This window comes from Abrus precatorius, unplaced genomic scaffold (genome assembly GCF_003935025.1).
Source record: "Abrus precatorius isolate BTA unplaced genomic scaffold, Abrus_2018 Scaffold8, whole genome shotgun sequence".
NCBI classification, from domain to species: Eukaryota; Viridiplantae; Streptophyta; class Magnoliopsida; order Fabales; family Fabaceae; genus Abrus; species Abrus precatorius.
Genome location: NW_020874428.1, coordinates 30,778,980 through 30,798,567, shown reverse-complemented (window position 1 = coordinate 30,798,567; position 19,588 = coordinate 30,778,980). Strand labels below are relative to the sequence as shown.

Here is a 19,588-nt window from a genome sequence, read left to right as displayed (position 1 = left end):
AAGGAGAAGAAAATGAACGATGATGATGTCTAGCGAATATGGACCATAATATTATTAGAGGAATCATGCTAGTAAATGCAATTGATGGTCTTCCATCCTTACTCTCCTTTCTTTGCTACTATTATAACATTTCATCAACATTGGATACCATGTTTATCCAACCTTGAATATTTTCCTCACATCCAAGCAAAATTACTGTCAGCTTGGTTAGGTTTGAAATTCCTTCCTATGTAATCCTAATACCAGAAAATTGAGCTTCGTTACTAGCATGGCCAATTTTCTTTTGCTACCTGCACCTACCGTGTGTACGAGGAATGTCAATGACCCAACGATCTTTTTGAATCCATAATAGAATAGAGATGCTCTTCGTCAAGGCAAAAAGAAATTTTTTAAATTTAACCAAGTTATTTCTTAAACAATTTTTTAATACAACTTACAAATGGAAGATGGCTGAAACCAATAGAAATACACTAGTCTAACAGCTAAAAAAAAATCGCCATAATGCATGATATCCTAAACGATAGCTGATTTAAAGCATGGAAAAGTTCTTCTAGTCATACAAAAGCCCCTCACTTTGTGTACAGAACATCCTCCCATGGGTGGCGGTAGAGTGGTTGTTTCAATCTCTTTTGGTCGAAGGTATGCCTGAAATTTTTAATTCAAGAACAATGAGTTAGTCCAAGTCCTGATACCGTGTCTATGCATTTTTCCTTTGTGCTTGTGGAGGTAGAGATTGAGTCCAATTGTTTCCCCCAACACATCTACTCACTTTAGAGTTACATGTTTTCACACCGAGAATTGTTTTTAAAACTTGTGTGTGTGTGTATACACCCATAAAATGATATCCATGATTTAAAAATGCTCTTCGTGACACATAATATTATCAACAATAAACTCACCCAATCAGCCCAATGGAGCGTGCCAGAACAAAAAGCCCATTCAGATAGCCAATCTCCACAATTTCATCAACCTCTTGTTTGGTGAACATTCCGCTACCAGCAAGGAGATCCAAGAAAAGTGACCCGATTGCACCATCTACGTTTAGAACTAGGTTATTTGCCTTGGTGAGGGTATAGTTTTCAACTTCAACAGCATATTCCATGTATTTCACAGATGGAAAATGCGTGCGTGCAAACTTCTGCAGCAGCTCGACTCTCTTATCTTTATTATCCCTATTCTTGATTCTAATTTACAGAACAAAACCGAGGTTCATACATTTAGACGTTTAAAGAAAAACGGAGTGGGTATAAATTGGTAAATGAGCACACAGTGTACATTACCTGTGCCCTATTCCGGGAACACGGATGCCCTTTTTCTTCATACTTTCAACAAATTCATAAGGTGTAAGACTCTATATAAAAAAAAACATAGGACTAAGGTGTAAGACTGTATAAAAAAAAAAACATAGGACCACACGTTAGAATTGTAGTAGAATGATCAAAATTGAAAATATGCCAAATCATACCCTGTCATATGCATCCTTGAAATAGCGAGCAGCATCATCAATGGCACCCCCAAATCGAGGACCAATTGTAAGCAAACCTGTTTCAGAAGCTCATTACTGACCATTTAATGGAAATATTAGTGCACAGACACGGTCACTTAGTCAGATACCAAGCATACTTCAGCAGTAGAAAAACTGGGGGCCTGTATCTGTATTTACCTGATACAAGACAGGAGACAAGGTCTTTCCCAGCCCTTGCTGTTACTATAGAATTGTGAGCACCAGAGACACATGGACCATGGTCGGCACATAGCATGATACATATCTGATCAATCACCAATGTAATGTATCACAAAAATATTAGCTAGAAGATGATGTCAAAATTTTACTTTGAAAGCCAAGATCCATATAAAAAGCTGACTGCACAGTGATGTATCTTAAAAACTTGAGCTTAGACGTTTTTTCACATACTTAAAGAGAGGGACATACATAGAAAGGAAGGAATAAGAAGATTCAAGGAAAGCCCTGCAGACTGGAGAATGGATAGTATACCTCAATAAATTGAGTACAGTAACGCGGAAGGCTGCGTTTGAACCACAAAAGAGAGATAACATCACCCACACCATAACCCTTTTCAATAATGGAAGACATGGGTACGCCAGCATAACACGGCTCCTCACCTTCGGAAAATATTGGAAGAGAACATTAATTTAACAATTAAATTTGTGTCTAGGCCCCTCATTTCCAAGGAACAACTTACAATATTGATGGATCCCAACATACCTCTGTCATCAGAGATGGTGGAAATAATGTGAGTAGGAGCACGTACTTTTCCACTCCTAATTGCAGTGTTAAGGTCCTCAGGGATTGGTGGAGGAGTAAACTCCTTAATAGGTGTGATTTTCCCTTCTTCAACCTAACAAAAGAAAAGGCAACTATGATATTATATCTAATCTAGGAAACTGAAGTAATTTCTATAAAACAATGCTCCCTTTGGGTGATGGGCCAAGGTAAAAATCTCAGTTAAAGAAATGAAAATTTTCAGGATAAACTAACCAATTTGTCAAATGTTTGCTTGATTGCAGCTTCAAAAGCTTCGTATGAAGTGGGAACAACGGCTCCAGCATCTCTTAGTGCCTGATTCTTTCCTTGAGCAGATTCCATTTCACCCCCACTTTTAGCTCCCTAATTTTTACAAGTGTAGATGAAACATTAGGAATTTGGCCCTCCTATGAAAAAATGCTTTGATTGAAATTTGTCAAAGATAAGGGGCCAGCGACATACAGCGTGACCAAATTGTACTTCAGATTTGAATAGTCGTGCACAGGTTCCGCTAACCCAGGCAACAACTGGTTTCGTCACATTCCCTTGTTTTAGGGCCTCCACAAGAGAATACTCATCACGCCCACCAAGTTCCCCAAGGACCACCATCATTTTAACCTGAGATTTGATGTGAATACGTACTGATCATTGACAAGAAAATGATATACTCCTGATTATGGACAGTTCTTAATGAGTTGCAGATATTATATACAGCACCCAAGATGAAAGTGAAAAAAATTTACCTGTGGTATGTTGTTAAACCGCAAAACATGGTCAGAAAGTGTGGAACCTGGGAATACATCTCCTCCAATGGCAATGCCTAAAGCAGTAACATAATAACATTATAACTCAAAACTATCTCATTAAGAAATACAGAAAGATAAAACTCAACAGTACCTTCATAAATTCCGTCAGTTACACGAGCAATAGTGTTGTACAATTCATTGGACATCCCACCCTGCAGATCAATAATGTTTTCTTCTCTCAAAACCATTGGTGTATGCATTAAACCATTCCAAAAGAAATAAGACTAAAAAATCCAAACTTCTTGTGATTATAAAACACTGTTTGGAAAGAGAGAAGAAATTTACTAGCAGAATGAAAGCACACCATCTTAGCTATAGTAGCTAGAGCCATTATTTGTCAACAGATAAAAAGGGGGGGGGGGGGGGGGAGGTGCAGGAATGGCGACTACTATTAAATTGATACATTACTCTACAACCACAATTTCCAGTCTGAAATCAACGAGATGAAGTGCTCATTAAAATATTTATTGGTAAATCTCTTTGTTTCTTTCATAGTAGTACTACTACTAAATAAAACGATTTATCCTTAGCATGAGAAAGGTGACAATGACATAAACAGGAAAATGAATAACTACATACAGATTTAGAAACAAATCCAACAGATCCAGGCCTATAGAGCTTGCACTGAATTATGTTGTCGATGGTTCCAGCTGTGTCACCTATCTTAAAAGCACCAGCTTGAATGCCTCCAACAGTGGCTGGGCCAATAACAACCTAGCACATCAAAGCACTACACTAAGTATTTCCATGTTATTCTCATTAACTATAGAGTTTATTTCAATTTTCATTTCTCCTACCTTATTGTTTGCCCTAGCATACGCAATCAATTGCTTAGTGTCTGACTCAGGTACACCTTCAGCAATAATAGCAACAACTCTGATTGTCGGTTGCTTCAAAGCAGCCATGGATGATGCAGCAGCACTGCAAGTATATCATACTATTCTCATTATACCATGCAATAAGATACCCAAGACTCAAAAAGAATAATAATGTGATAAACATACGGACCTTCTAAATGATGCAAAATTGATGAACACATCAGCAGTAGGATGCGCAGCACAGGCTGCTTCAATACTGCAAAAGAAGTTTCATTACAGGTTACTTTGTATTTCAGCGGCATGTTGCAAATAGTAAAGAAACCGCTAAATTGAAGGACAACAAACAGTCAAGTTTTGCTTATGTTCAAGTCACCAAATTCAAATTAAAGCAGAAAAAAAATACAACGTGTGAACTATGAAGGAACCACACATACGCAGCATGAACTGGGACGGCAATTTCCTCCTGACCAAAAAAGAGCTTTTGAAATCCCTCTGAACCAGGATTAATTATTCCAGCAACTGATGGTGTTTCCCTACCTATGAATAAAAAATTGGATCTTCCATTAATATTAAAAACACATTAATGTAATGTAACTCTATAATTTGTTACTGTCTGTCTGGAAGAATAATATAAGAATTTAAAATGATAAAATTGATGATACAAACCACAAAGAAAGTCAAAGTCAAGCATCCGCTGTATAGGAAGCTGCTTGTAGTTGTAAAACAACGCTTGTGTTGTACGAGAGAACAGTTGTCCAGTGGCCATGACTTAGAAAAAATCAATCTGATGACATATAGTGTAAACAATATTTGGTTGAAGTAGAAACTAGATAGAGTATAAAGAAACACTTGCCTATTTGGGACCATACCAAAACTCATTTAAAATATAGTGTAAATAATATATATATAAATTAAACAAACAAACTCTCTTTATCAGTCAAAATCACATATGCAGATCGACATCACTCTCCAGGATCCAACATTAATAAGGTATTTTAATTTGTAGTAAATGAATACGATAAATTCTTTAACACGGCTCTTTAGGCCGACTGACTTTACACGCTATGCTAACAAAACACTCTTTTAGCACACTTAATGTAATTTGTCAATTTAAAAAAATAAAATTAAAAACTATCGATTTTCTAAATAAATACTTTATATTTTAAAAGATGGATCAATCACAAAAAAAGGATTCAAAAGGATGTGCTTTAACTATTCCAGGATCAAAGACTGAATAAGAAACAATGAAAAAGAAATAGGCACTAGTAATGTAACAAAACACCAGCAGATCAAAAGCCAAAATCCACGTGGCATGGATTTATCACAAAGAGAAAGGGCAGAAAGCATCGCATTCAGCTAAAGCACTTACCAAGAAAGGCAAACCACATCGCTCACTCTCATATGCAAATCAAATAACCCGCAAGAAAGGAAATGCAAGAGTGCATCGTTAACACCAAACCAAGTTGTCAACGCAGAATAAGAGATCGAAAACCAAACAAAAATTAAACTACAAAACTACTACTCCGACAAGACACATTAAGTTAGAAGAAGAACTAAAAGCAATGTACAACCACCACCGCATAATCGTAACTCGCCAGATCTCTATCGCTCGGAATTCCGATTCAAACGTTAATTTCTTTTAATTATTAAAAAGGGAAACAAATGACATCGTGAATGAGCAGGGTTTTCTAAAATCCCTCTGTTTTCAAATTCGGCAAAGAAACAACAAAGAGAGGAACCGAATTGAGGCACATCAATGTTGAAATAAAACGAAAACTCACACAGTAGGAGGGAATTGGAATCGAACGGAGATCGGAGATTGCGAGAAGTAGAGTGCAGCTGATTCACTGAGGAGAAGAAAATGCTGGAATTTCGGGTGGGTGCTAGTGAGAGTTCACTCTTCTTTTTTATATATATTGAATGAATAAGTAAGAAGCAGAGAGTGATGACGTGGCGGGTGGTAGTTAGCTCACGAGTGAGGCCTATAAATGGGTTTATTGGTTGAACTTAAATCCCAAACACGTTCTCATTGTTGAAACTGGCGTGGGCGCACCTTGGAAGCGAGGAGGTTGAAGATTATTAAATCCCAAACAACGTCGTAAATTGCTGTTTTTCTCTGCTTTTTTACATTGAATGAAACAGAAAGTGGCCCCCATTTTCATTAAAATAATTCGCACGAGTTTCGTCTTTTTTATTTTTTTTTAAGCCCACCAATCATCAGTGCAGCATCTACATTTTAATAACCTCTTACTTCACTTCTGATGAATTAGGTGTGAGATTTTTTTTTTATTATGTCTTATATTTTTCATAAATACTATCTCTGTTATATGTTATGTTTCTTCTTATTTATAAAAAGAAATTATTAAATTTTTTCTTAAACATAAAATTAATTTTTTTAATTCATTAATTATTAAATTTTCTTACATTCTTTTTCATTATAAGTTTTGTGTTTATAAAAAATATTTTTTATTATGAAAGTAGATGCATTTAATAATTTAATATATAATATATTAATTAAAATATTTATAAGTAAAATATAATTTATAATATATAAATATTTTTATTAACTGTAATAAATTAAGTTCTAATTTGAGTTATTTAATTTTTTTCCTTTTATTTTCAAGTTTTTAACACTAATTAAATATTATATACATTTTATTTTATATGTTGCAGTCAACGAATCAATAAATAAAAATTATAAATTTAATTTAAATATATAAATAGTGTATATATTTAGCTATTTGTGATATATGTAAAATACTAAGCTTATATTTATTATTATTACTATATACAAAATATTTATACTATATATTTTTACATAAAATTGTTTTATTTAAATTGAGTATGATTATTATCATATTATTTTTTAAAAATATTTAACACAATTGTATTTACTATAATAAGTTAAACTGAAATAACTCTATTTTGAGATATAAAAACAATTTAACTCTTCAAATAAAGTTATGTAATATAATATTGGATCCTTACTATTTTTTTTTTCAAAATTATTAGTTAATTTTATGTATAAGAACAGTATAATAAGTAATTTTATATTTATTTGTAATTTTAATATATATATATATATATATATATATTGTAATCGAATTATTAATACTTGCAAAAAATAATTTCAATAATTGCAATAATTAATCACTGAGTAAACAAACTGATAAATAAAAATTTGTAATTAATTGTAGCACTGATTAAAATCTTATAATTATACACATATATTGTTGGGAGTTTTTTTTTTGTCACATTTTTGTTGTATATTTAATTTATTTATAATAATTAAATTAATATTATTCGAGATAGACGATGCTGAAATTTTTATCAAAATTGTTTTTTAGATTAATAATGTGATTATTTAAATTCCACAATATTAGTTGTGAAATATAGTAATAAAGTAATTTAGTTATTATTATGGATATTAGACTTTTGATAAGAATGACATATAATGGATTGCGTTTACTCTGTGCTTGATAAGGGTTCACAATCTTATTTGATGTGATTATAAATTTTATTTCTCATTAAATATTTTTTTTATAAGCATTGTGAGAAAAACGTTGCTCATCACATTGAGATGAGTTATCTCTCATTCGTCTTTGGAGTTGATATTTTGTTACATCGATATCAATGGGTTCCAACTTCTCTATCTAAGTACACGATGCATCCTCTTGCGAATTTATTTTGAGAGAACATGCAATAATCATATGTGTAATTAAATTAATTATACTTTATCACACAATTCAAATAATTATCATAATTGTCATTTTTATGACATAAGAATATTTAGCTATTACAAAAAAAAAAAAAAAAGAACTATGAGATATAATTTAAATTGTCAAACTTAAGAAGAGAAAATACACAATCTTTTAAGTAGTTATTTATATTACTATTATTATTGGTCGTGATTATATGTTTCTTATTTAAAGTGAAAGAAGGGTAGCGGAGTGCATAGTTTGGGCCAAGAAATTGAAATAGACCCCTTATCACATACCGGTTTTTGTTTGAAGATTTTCAATGCCATCATCCAATCCCTTTTGCACATTGGATTTGGGTATGATTGCAAGGAAAATTTTCTTTTATTTTTTAATTTGAGAAAAGATATAATCTCGCAACAAGTTAATCCAATAAAAAAACATTGAATCACTATATTTTTTTCAGAACAATCATATAGAGCTTCGGATCAGTGATATTAAAACTGCCATCAATTGTCAAACCACTTGAAGTTTCCTTTCCCCTTTTATTCGGCAGCAGAAATAAAAGCCCATAAAGCCTAACACGAGTTTTCCTAATAATGCTTGACCGTTACACTGAGCTTAAGAATGGCTCTGAGATTAGCCACGTCGATGAACTCTGTTTCCATAACCCCATACCCCTTCACAAACCTAAAATAACCAGTGCCAGAAACAACCCCGAATTCTCGTTCCTTCATCGTGTAGATATCGGATCCCTGAATCTCCAAGCTGCTTCCTTTGAACTCACCATCCGTGAAAGTCACTGAGAAAACCATGTACAAGCTTTTGCCATCAAGCCGCGAATTAACGTACATGCCCTGGGCCCTACCAATCAGCGTTGACTCGATGCTGGGTCCCTCCGTTACTGGGTCATCCACGACTGCCACGGTGCCAAAGTGTAGGATTTTAGAGGTGGGTCCAGCCTTTCCGGCTACTATGGCAGCGGTGGAGTCGTGGCCGGTGAAGTAGTCGTGGACGTAGAAAACGAGGTTGGTTTGCTTCAGTTGGGGCCTGGGGAAGGTGTAGGCCGCATAGAGGATGGTGACGGCGAAGATGATGAGAAATAAGGGGTTGGATGTGAAGTCCATCGGGTTGCGCATGACCGGTTCTGTCACGTGCCCTGTTTCGTTCTACCTGGTAACTGGTAGTGGTATTAATTTAACTGTGGTGATGATGCTCATGTGTTCGTTAATAAAGATTCCTGCCGGAAAGTGACAAATGAAGTTTATTAATTCAGATTCCTAAAGAAAAGTGATTGACGCACCACTTTCATTTTTTATTTTTTATTTTGGTTTAGGTTGCAACTATCTGTAAAAAATTATATTTTAGATGAGTAAAATCACGTCATAATTGATTTTTTTTTTTAAAAACCAAAGTATTTTAAAATAACTTTACAGTAATTGCTTCACGGTTTAATGGTTACTATTTTCTCTTTTTACATCTCAAGTTGGAATTTTATGAAGTGTATTAATATTAAATATATATATTTTTATATTTTAATGCATTCTTTAGTTTAGTTATTTTAAAATATTTTTTTAATTTTAATTTTTATGTTTTCGTGGCTTTTTTAGTTTTTATCATATAGTGATCTATTAAAAATTTATCACACGCCAAATTTTTATTGGACTACTTCAACAAAAGATACTAAACACAAATTTACAAAAATACAAAATCAAAATAACTAAAGTAAATAATTATTGAAATATACAAACTAAAAGTATATACTTATTTTATTATTATATACATAATACATCCGATATTAAAATTAACAACTTATCATTTTCTTTTAACATTCGAAAGACATTTTGTATTCATAGTTACAAATTTTTGTTTGTTTGAAATATGATTTTTTAAATTGTCATTAAATATAAATATGATTCATCGTGATCATTATCATATAGAGATATGATTTTTTTTTTAAATTGTCATTCACGACGACAAAAAATTTACTAACTTTTGACTGCTTTTTTTATTTGTTGAATATTCAATTATTATTTTAAAATAGTCATTAACAACTTTTATTTTTTAAATTTTTTTAAAAATTTATCATAAACAATTTTTTATATTTTATATTTTTGTAATTTTTCAAGAAATACTATATTTCAGTATGTACAATTTTTAAGTACTATATATAAAAAAACTAATCCCATTATTGTTGACTATCCAAAATTGTTTCTCCAAATCATACTTAGCACCTTAAATTTTGTCCACTTATATATTAATAAATATTTTTTTATATTATTTATTATATTTTTAATTTAACAATTCATACCAGACATTTAATAAGTATATTATATGAATATTTCAATATCAAATCTACAATGTGTTATTTTAAATCTCTTAATATATATTTTTTAGACATATTAAAGTTATGATTTTTATTTAAAATTAACTATGATTTTTTACAACAATCTTGAGAGGTTAAAATCAAATAATAACAAGAAATTAATGTAAATATTTACTATACTAAAAAAATAAGTTGATAAAAGTAATTGTATTTTATTTAATTAGTTTTTATTTTTTTGAAAAAATTACATTTACTCACTGTATAGCATGGTATCTGACATTCGTACCATATCCATGGTGCAATACGAGAAATTTTTGAGTTGACCATGACCATATAGTTGCGGCCATTCACATTTTGCCATGTGTTTTTTTATAAAATACACGTGTCGCATTATTAGTGATTTTGGAAAAATTTATCGCAATTTTGATCGGGATCCTCTTATTTTTTTGGCGCGAACACAGTTTTTATGTGCAGTTATTTTTGTATTTTTGTTTAAGCGAAATAATTCGCTTAAACGAAAATGAAAAAACACAGAAGATAAAGGTCATGTTACTGGATCCCGATCCTGTTTTTTACCCTTTTCCCCGTTGTCTACTTGTCTTGTGACAAAGAAGAGACAAATTTGGCATCTTAGCTATTCCATGCATCCTTTATTTTTGACAGAATCTGAGGCGTCAACTAGGCTGAATATTGAGGACCCTACCGAATTAACGTTTAATGCTGATTTACAAAGTATCGTCAAACTCTTTTCTACAACTGTGCGCACTGGACAACTCTCTCCCTTGCTCGCTTGTTAAGCAAAAGACAGACAAGAACACACAGCCTACAGAATAAGCAGAACTCTAAGATTGAATGCAACATGCAGCCACAGCCTCACCACAAAAGCTTTTAACTTGGGAAGCCCAATATTCTCAAGGGAAAAATAAGCTCGCTTTTGAGTGGAGCTAGTAATATTCCCGTGCTCAATCTGCACACAGTTTTTTTTTTTTTATCTGACAAGAAATTTTGGACTTAGCAAAATTTGGCAAACTTGAATGCAAGAGGATACATGAAGGAATTGGAATAGGTGAATCTGATGATCTGACCAGAGGCTAAAGGTTCCCCTCCATTCACCAAACAATCATCATAAGAGAGTCTCTTGAACAATCTGGGGTTGATTATTCTTGCAGAAGCAAACCAGCCACAGTGAAGGTGAATGTCGTATGGAGCACACTCCGAAACACAGGTATTCACAATTTCCACAACGTATAGTGGAATCCCAGATGTAGATGTTCTACTTTGTGAAATGCTTATGTCTCTTTTTGTGCAAGAACCTGACAAGGGTCAAACATAGATTTAGAAAGGAACCGCAAGAAAAAGTTCATGTCAGGTGTAAAACTTAAAAGTTACAAATTGTTAACTGCTTAAATACCATGCAATAGAAATTTTCTAGATGTAGAGTGTGCATGTTCTGCTTTCATAGGCAGTGTTATGGACCTGTTTTTGTCTTCATGGGAAGAATGCAGAATCTGAGGTGAGGGACCTGCTGATTCAATATGGTAAAAATAAGATTGAAGGAAGGATTAGAAAGAAGAGTACAATGTTTTTCTTATGTACCTGAATGCGTTTCCACGTTGCCAAATTCAAGGGGTATTATGAAGCAGAGGAAGAACAGAATGCAGTAGTTCATGATGGTCATGTTAGTAGTAGAATGCTATGGTCTTTGTCAATGTTCTTGCCAAACAAGAACTCATTAACTGTATGGAAAAAAAAAAATATAGGACACAACAAGGGGAAGGAGAGATGTAGTACAAGAACGATGATGTGGTTTTGGAGATTTTGAGTACCTGAGACAGGTTGAGGAGATGACGTCACCAGTTCCAACAGTGTCATTCCATCTCTGTCTGTGTGTGTGTGTAAAAAACTTTTTAAGACCATATATGCATCAAGACAAATATTTTAAGACAGGTCGAGGGGGGGTGAGGTCATCAGTTCCTACAGTTTCATCCCATCTCTCTCTTTTTCGCGGGTAATTTTTTTAAAGAATGACAGGTGTATTTAAAAAAGTTTGTAGTGGGACTATGAAAGTAGCTTTTAATTTTTGTAATTTTTTTAATTAGCTAGTTAAAATATTTTCTTTAATTTGTGTCAATAAGTTGCGTGACCAAATTTATGATGCACTTTTTATATATTAAGAATTTATCAAACAAAATTTCTTCTCCAATGTCACCTTATATTTACGTCGAGACAAATAACTTAGCGGGAAAATGAATGTAATTTTTTAATTCGAATTACTGTTTATACAAAATTACCCTGTTCTTGCCTGGGTAAAAGGAAGACATCAGCCATTCGTTGCAATAGCAAAATGCCAAAAGTTATTTCCCATCACGGGGCAAATTACAGAGTACATATTCAAACATTTTACCCCTGTACTAAATTACATGCTTCAACTCGTCTAAGGAAATTTATATTTTTACTAGTAATCCATAATTAATTGACCAAAGAAGCAAATCAAAGCAATGCAAATAAATAATAATTGAAGGACCGCTGAAAAATACCATGCTAAAACACCGCCTAAAATCTTTTTTTCCTAGTAAGTAGCCATAGCCATCAAGAGATTATTGAAAGAGTTAATATATAGACCTCAAAAACCGAAAATTAATGTAAGCTACATATTTGATTGAGCGTCCTTTCTATTGTCTAATCTATGCAGCTGATTTTCTTGGAAGTGAATTCCTTCGATAGTTTAACTCAATACCCTTTTGTTTGTCAAAATGTAAATTACACATTTCTTTTTCTCCACAACCTCAGTTCATGCTTTTCTCAAATTCCAAAATTCTATTCCACTGCTTTCTTTTCTTTTCTTTAATAAGCTTCTGAATTCGATGAACTAGCATCTAGAGACAGTGAGATAGTATAAAATACCATAATTTCTGAGCTATAGAAAAAAAAGTTATGGGGGAGTAGTGGCAATCCCACAGGAACTTGTAGGATATATACCCTCTTAATCTTCTAATATAACAATAAATTTCCATTTTTGCTTTGTCGTACATATTATAGGCCTATTCCAACTTCGACAAGAGGGAAATTTCCACCAAGTAAATCATTCGTGAGTGGCTTGCATGGATATGCAGACATGGTTGCATGCATATGTCATCTCATTTTTCCTGTTTAATTGTAAAATCATTTTTTGCTGACAATATGCCAACCTTTAACTTGCACTATTTTAGTCCCATGTGATATTTTTGTGTTAGGAAAAGTCACTATACGATGCCTTATAATTATTATAAGTTAAAATTTTTTTGTATACATGCATTCACAATGTTGATTGTCTATTAGATTGTTACACAGAAGTGAAATGGTAGAAAAGGGAGTGTCTACAAAGGAGAAACAATTCCGGGCAAGTGGCAAATGGAACATCAAAGCTGTATCTGGAACTACAATCAAACCCTCTTTCAGTCTTTAATCAGCAGTAGACGTCACTATTAAATTGCAAGAAAGACATACGATATAATAAAGGAACAGGTTATAGAATCGTTAGATATATCTTTCTGTTTCTGATGCTTCTCAGGGGGCACACATGCTGGGGTTCACACACCGTTTCGATTCTGCATTGACCTATCTGGTTGATAGAAGTATCGCGATGAACGTGATCTATTACTGTGCAATTTACAGCAACCTAAGGTGTTGGATAAGAACTAGCTCACCCCTTAATAGCTGAAAAACGCTTGGAAATTTCACACTTAAATTGTTGTTACATTTTATAATCTGTTAAAAATCATTTTTATTTGAAAAGTTTTTTTTAAAAGACCAAATTAGAGGTTATTTTTCATATTATTTATATGTTAATTTTAAGACAGGGTTTTTTCACATTGATATATAATTATTTAACTACACTTATCATCTTGTTGTAAAAATTCAAAATTAAATAATGATATAGGAAAATGGTTTATTCAATTTGATTTTTGAATCTGTAAAATCTAATATGATATATTAAAGGTATTGTTCTTATTTTTTTTAATAAAGAAATATATTAAACAAAAACATTTTAAAAACTATTATTTTCAGATTTTTATGTAATTTCTTTATATTTAATATTTAATTTAATTTTTTATAATATTTTTATTTTTTAATTTAATCGTATTTAATGTAATAAAATATTATGACTAATAATAAAAGTATTTCTATTTATCATTTTTCGTGTTGTTTGTTTGTAGTTTTGTGTAAGAAAACTCACTAATTCGATTTTTTTATTTGTTATTCCCCTTTCACTCATCGTTTCATTTAATGTAATAAAATATTATGATTAATAATAAAAGTATTTCTATTTATCATTTTTCGTGTTGTTTGTCTGTAGTTTTGTGTAAGAAAACTCACTAATTTGATTTTTTTTATTTGTTATTCCCCTTTCACTCATCGTTTCTGATATATCTGTTTGTAAAATCACGAACCAGACTACAGTTGCCAATCATGAAGCCACACGTTTCATTGAAATCTGCTTTTCGGATGAAGGGCTCAGCCACATAAGCCATATAGTTACGTGGATAGTTTCAGTCCAGTGACACATAGCATGTACAGTTACTGAAATACCCTTCCACTTGAAAATTTTACTGGTTTAATATAGGGTTATTATAGTATTTCCGCCTGCTTCTTCTTCTTTCTTCCGCAATTGCTTTGTACGTAAAACCAGGAAACAGTTTACTCCGTTAACCAGAAATGAACGCCCTCTCTTCTTCTTCCTCTTCCAACTTCACTTTCTTCACTCAGTCCAAAAACCCTAGCCATCATTTTAAATTCACCCCTAAAGTACCCAATTTACCCCTACACTCTTCTCCTTCCCATCTCACTGCACCTGCTCCATGTTGCTCTCTCGGTGACTCATCAACCACGTTGCTGGAAAAAAATGCCCTTTCCTCCGAACTAAGTTCCCGGAATGCCGTTTTACCAAAAGACTCAAGCTTTGAGGAAGCGCTCGTGGTTCGCAGGCCGATGACAGATTTTTCCGGCGAAGACTCCGACGAGGAGGTGGAAGAAAGGTGTGAGACGGAGAACAATGATCCAAAGGGTTCTTCGATTGTAGCCGGGCTAGCGAAAGTTGCGAAGAAGATGCCGATGTTTGAGCCGAAGAGGGTCGAATCCAAAGAGAGGCCTCTGGCAGTGAATTTGGACTTGGCGATATATAGAGCGAATGTTTTGGCTAGAAAATTTCGCTATGAAGAAGCAGAGGCAATACTTCAGAAGGTGTGGTGTCTGATCAATTTAGAAAGTTTAGCAATTAATGATATCAATACATTATATTATTATCTTAATAATAAAAAGAAACATTGTGCTTATCTCGTTTTTTTAATATGTTTATGGTCACATGTTAATTTCAATAAAAAAAATACCTTCATTTTTAGTTTCCCCGCATGTACTTACGAACACACTTTAGAAAATGTGAACTTTTTTTCTTAAGTTGTTTTTCTGGAAATTTTGTGCCAAATTCGGTTGTGTTTCTGATAGTTGGTTCTCATGTCTTATTTTGAATGGGAATGAAAGTGTATAAGCTATTGGCCGGAAGATGGTCGACCTTACGTGGTACTTGGGAAGATTTTGAGCAAGCAATCCAAAACAGGTCAAGCCAGAGAGATATACGAGACGGGTTGCCAAGCTATGCAGGGTGAAAATGCCTACATTTGGCAGGTTAGTGTTGGAATGTGATTTTGCGTGTGATGATCACTCGTCACACCCTCAAGCTGATTGACTACTCTTTTGGACCCTCACGCCCTTCTCCATGTTTGGTTCGGCTTATTTTGTTGAAATAATCGTTTAATTTTGTCTGGTAGAAGTTTTGAAAAATAAGAGAGTATTTGTGGAAATATAATCTTTCCCAAACATATAGTTACCTAGTAAAGAGTGTGTTAAAGGATGTGAGTTTAGAATTACTTAGTTTTGTAGTGCTTGCAATTCTCACTATTAATCATGGCATCTTAATGGACCTGGATTTGGATGACGATAATTTTCTTATTTAGCAAAAATTTCTAGCTACACCATCATTATGAGCATGAAACTGTGAATAGCGATGAGAAGGATGTGATCATTCGACCCAAGGGGAAATGATCACAGATCCTCGTTTTCCCCACTCTGAGGATATGGTTTAGTGAAATTTCCCACTTCAAAGAACATCTTTGATGTGAAGGAAGGCTGCATATCTGTAAATTGACTAAACTCTTTTCAAAGTAAACTTTTGACAATTACTGATGCATGGTGCATGTTACCTCTGGCTAGCGATACTTAGCAACATATTAAGTTTTTTACTTAGTTCATACTCGATGATAAACTTCCTGCATAAGAGTCCTTCGTGCATTTAAAGGCCCCTTCATCTTATTTAAAATCACGGTTAAGATTAGACATGGCTATAATTTACATCTTACACACCCTGGCATGCCTAAGGCCTTTAGGCTTTTACTGCTAAACCTGATGTAGAGACCTTTCAGCTGCTGACAATAACATTAGGAATGGGAGTGATTGTTTCCAATACTATGATTTATTGCATTTTGACTTGCATTGTACTGAAGTTAACTAGTGCAAGTTCTCTTTGTGCAGTGTTGGGCTGTTCTTGAAATGAAAGTGGGAAATATCAGGAGAGCAAAACAGTTGTTTGATGCTGCCACGGTTGCTGATAAGAAGCATGTTGCTGCTTGGCATGGATGGGCTGTGCTAGAGTTAAAGCAGGGAAATATTCAAAAGGCAAGGAATCTGCTTGCTAAAGGTCTTCAGTATTGTGGACAGAATGAGTATATATACCAAACACTTGCACTGCTTGAAGCTAAAGCAAATAGATATCAGCAGGCTCGATATTTATTCAGTCAGGCCACTAGGTGTAATCCTAATAGCTGTGCTAGTTGGCTTGTAAGTCATGATTACCTAAATATCATTTCTTAATTAAACTTGAATGTAAATATAATGCTTGTTTTCCTATCAAATCATAATTATTCTTTTTGAAATAGGCTTGGGCACAAATGGAGATGGAACAGGAAAACTACCGTGCTGCTAGGAAATTGTTTGAGGTTGTACTTCATATTACTAATTCTATCTTCTTTTCTTTTTGGACCCTTGAATCTTCTTGGCGGATTATATACTTATTAAGAGTTTGAGCATCTTCCTTTGACATTTACTTTTATTAATTTCTGTAAATGTGTGACTTATGTTTCTTTTATTCTTTGTAATTTATAGAAAGCAGTACAGGCAAGTCCTAAAAATAGGTTTGCTTGGCATGTATGGGGCGTTTTTGAAGCTAACATGGGCAACGTTGACAAAGGAAGAAAACTTCTGAAGATAGGCCATGCTCTAAATCCAAGGGATGCTGTTCTCCTTCAGTCTCTTGCTTTATTAGAATACGAACACTCAACTGCAAACCTTGCCCGAATTTTGTTCAGGAGAGCATCTGAATTGGATCCAAGGCATCAACCTGTTTGGTTTGTAAGTTTTTTCATTCTGATCTTAGCTATCTTAAATATCATAACTCAAATTTCTATTTCTTTTTAAAGAAGACTAATGAGGAGCAGAATGCGCCACTTCTATTTGGTTTTTATTCATGACATATATTTATCATGCCATTCCCTCACTGTGCTCTTCTTCAAGTGCAAGATAATTTTACATTTTTTTCCCATTTGGTATGTAACTTTGTGGTAAAGAGAATGACCTGATCAGAAATTTGGGGATGTGTAGGCTTGGGGTTGGATGGAATGGAAGGAAGGAAACTTGAATACGGCTAGAGAATTATACCAAAAGACGTTATCCATTGATCTAAATAGTGAAACTGCTGCCAGGTGTCTCCAGGTGACACGCATGCATATGATAAATGTTGTGTCAACTTGATCCTTTGCATAATTCGATATTTACTTTCCATAGCAACTTTTCTCCCAATGTAGGCTTGGGGTGTGCTGGAGCAAAGGGTTGGTAATCTTTCAGCTGCCCGTAGATTATTCAAATCCTCATTGAATATAAATTCTCAGAGTTATGTGACATGGATGACTTGGGCATCATTGGAAGAAGATCAAGGAAATTCTGTTCGTGCTGAAGAGATTCGTAACCTCTATTTCCAACAGGTAGATCAGTTGTGCTTTGAGAAAATATCCTACTGCGTACTGGTAATAGATAATCCAAAGTTGACCAATTGACTTAATAATGATAATTTTGAATACCTTATTCTATCTTTTGATCAGAGAAAGAAGGGAAAATTACGTGTGAAATACAATTTCTTTAAAATATTTCCAATCTTTTAATTAAGTTTTCTCAAATCCAAGGGTTTCGAGATATGCTCCTCTATATATAAGATTGTTCCATAAGAAACCTTGACTGGTTTATGTTCGTATGCTATTGTTCGATTAGCACATAATAATATTTTATGTATCTTGAGGTTTGGTTTGTTGGAGTACTCTCCTAGTATATCGCTATGCTGTTGTTTGTAACCGTTATTTCCTCTTTATGGTTTTGGTAAAAAACTTCGCTTAGTAACACAGTTGTTTTTAGTACTGCCAATCAAAATTTCACCTTGTGATTTGAACTACTTGTAATGTCAACTTTTGTTATGCTGAGTTGTGAAATTCTAATTTTGATTAAAGAATAATAGCAAAATATTACCGCTAATATTTGAAATATTATTTGTTGCATGCAACAGCGCACAGAAGTTGTAGACGATGCTTCATGGGTTACGGGGTTCTTAGATATTTTAGACCCGGCCATTGACAGTTTAAAGAGGCTCCTCAAGCTGGACCCAAATTCGTACAGCAAGCCATTGGATTCTTTGATAAGTATAGCCAGAACAAATAAAAACAGGGTTGATTTTTCTAGTGACAATAATGGTGATGACGAGGATGGTGAAAGTGGCTTTGATTTGGATGCTTTCATTAAGGAACGGTTATCCATAGATTTGTCCAATCTGGAATTTCAGTTGGACACACCAAAAGTTTCTTCTATGAAGAAAAGTACGTCTACTAGGAGAATATGGCGATCAAATAATAGAATTGCCAAAGTGTAAGTCCACAATATTATAGTTTAGGGTTGGGCCATTAGCTATACAGAATGGTGTCATGTAAAATTTGTTTTCAATTAGGTGCCTTGCCTTGTATTGAAAACAGCATTATAAGAAATATTTTTTAATGAGAACAAAGTATACTAATGACTAACATCGTTATATTTGTCTTCAAGTGAAAGATGTTTCTTTTCCAAAGTGAATAAGGACTGTGTACTTACTTATAGATAAACAGGTTATAATTATGATGTACTTCAAATTAAATCAACAGTGGATATTTTTTTATTTACTAGCTCTAGAGACAGTGTCACTTAGTATAGTCTTGTCGTTTCTTCAAGATATTCTGCTTTGAATGTGCGTCCGTGAATATAATGAGAGCAATGCAGTTCTTGTGTTCCTGATTTGCGTTCGGTTCCCTACTCTGACGAAAAGCTACATAATGTACAAGATTCAGCTAAGAAGGCTGTGGGGATTTTTTTTGTCTTTTTCAAACACTTTCAGTTGATTTGTGACTTTTAAAAATCAGCCAAAATTGAAAAATGTCGGACTTTGATTGAGTTTGAAGCATCGGTTAAAATTTGCAGCTTAGCTGAAAATGATAGTGTTATTGTTGGGTAACATTTAGGGGGGAGTAAAATAAGAGTCTTATATAGAAAAAAAATTTTGATTTTATGCAAAA

The 19,588-nt window shown here is 33.5% G+C and overlaps 4 protein-coding genes across 5 annotated transcripts; 1 reads left to right on the top strand and 3 right to left on the bottom strand.

Annotated features, from left to right (window-relative positions):
- Positions 1-211: 211 nt before the first annotated feature.
- LOC113846796 (ATP-citrate synthase beta chain protein 1-like) lies at positions 212-4,674 on the bottom strand. Its single transcript, XM_027475440.1, has 16 exons — positions 4,557-4,674; positions 4,325-4,427; positions 4,081-4,146; positions 3,870-3,993; positions 3,652-3,786; positions 3,164-3,224; positions 3,010-3,086; positions 2,729-2,884; positions 2,501-2,629; positions 2,228-2,360; positions 1,997-2,124; positions 1,664-1,769; positions 1,466-1,542; positions 1,281-1,351; positions 900-1,184; positions 212-645 (listed from the first exon to the last, which is right to left on the bottom strand). Exons 1-16 carry the CDS (start codon positions 4,654-4,656, stop codon positions 570-572), a joined length of 1,827 nt encoding a protein of 608 aa, XP_027331241.1. The 5' UTR covers positions 4,657-4,674; the 3' UTR covers positions 212-569.
- Positions 4,675-8,181: 3,507 nt separating this feature from the next.
- LOC113848370 (dirigent protein 11-like) lies at positions 8,182-8,727 on the bottom strand. The gene has a single exon (XM_027477845.1). It carries the CDS (start codon positions 8,725-8,727, stop codon positions 8,182-8,184), a length of 546 nt encoding a protein of 181 aa, XP_027333646.1.
- Positions 8,728-10,925: 2,198 nt separating this feature from the next.
- Positions 10,926-11,592, bottom strand: LOC113848474 (TPD1 protein homolog 1-like). The gene is made up of 3 exons (XM_027478005.1): positions 11,511-11,592; positions 11,326-11,436; positions 10,926-11,227 (listed from the first exon to the last, which is right to left on the bottom strand). Exons 1-3 carry the CDS (start codon positions 11,590-11,592, stop codon positions 10,926-10,928), a joined length of 495 nt encoding a protein of 164 aa, XP_027333806.1.
- A 2,946-nt stretch (positions 11,593-14,538) lies between these two features.
- Positions 14,539-19,304, top strand: LOC113846904 (protein high chlorophyll fluorescent 107). 2 transcript variants are annotated; one of them, XM_027475639.1, is made up of 8 exons: positions 14,543-15,134; positions 15,432-15,575; positions 16,479-16,784; positions 16,883-16,942; positions 17,109-17,354; positions 17,604-17,714; positions 17,807-17,983; positions 18,556-19,304. In XM_027475639.1, the coding sequence occupies exons 1-8, from the start codon at positions 14,610-14,612 to the stop codon at positions 18,913-18,915; spliced, it is 1,929 nt and encodes a 642-aa protein (XP_027331440.1). In that variant the 5' UTR covers positions 14,543-14,609; the 3' UTR covers positions 18,916-19,304. The 2 variants fall into 2 exon arrangements, with proteins under 2 accessions (XP_027331441.1, XP_027331440.1); XM_027475640.1 differs by lacking the exon at positions 15,432-15,575 and having other exon boundaries at positions 14,539-15,134; positions 18,556-19,115.
- Positions 19,305-19,588: the final 284 nt, after the last annotated feature.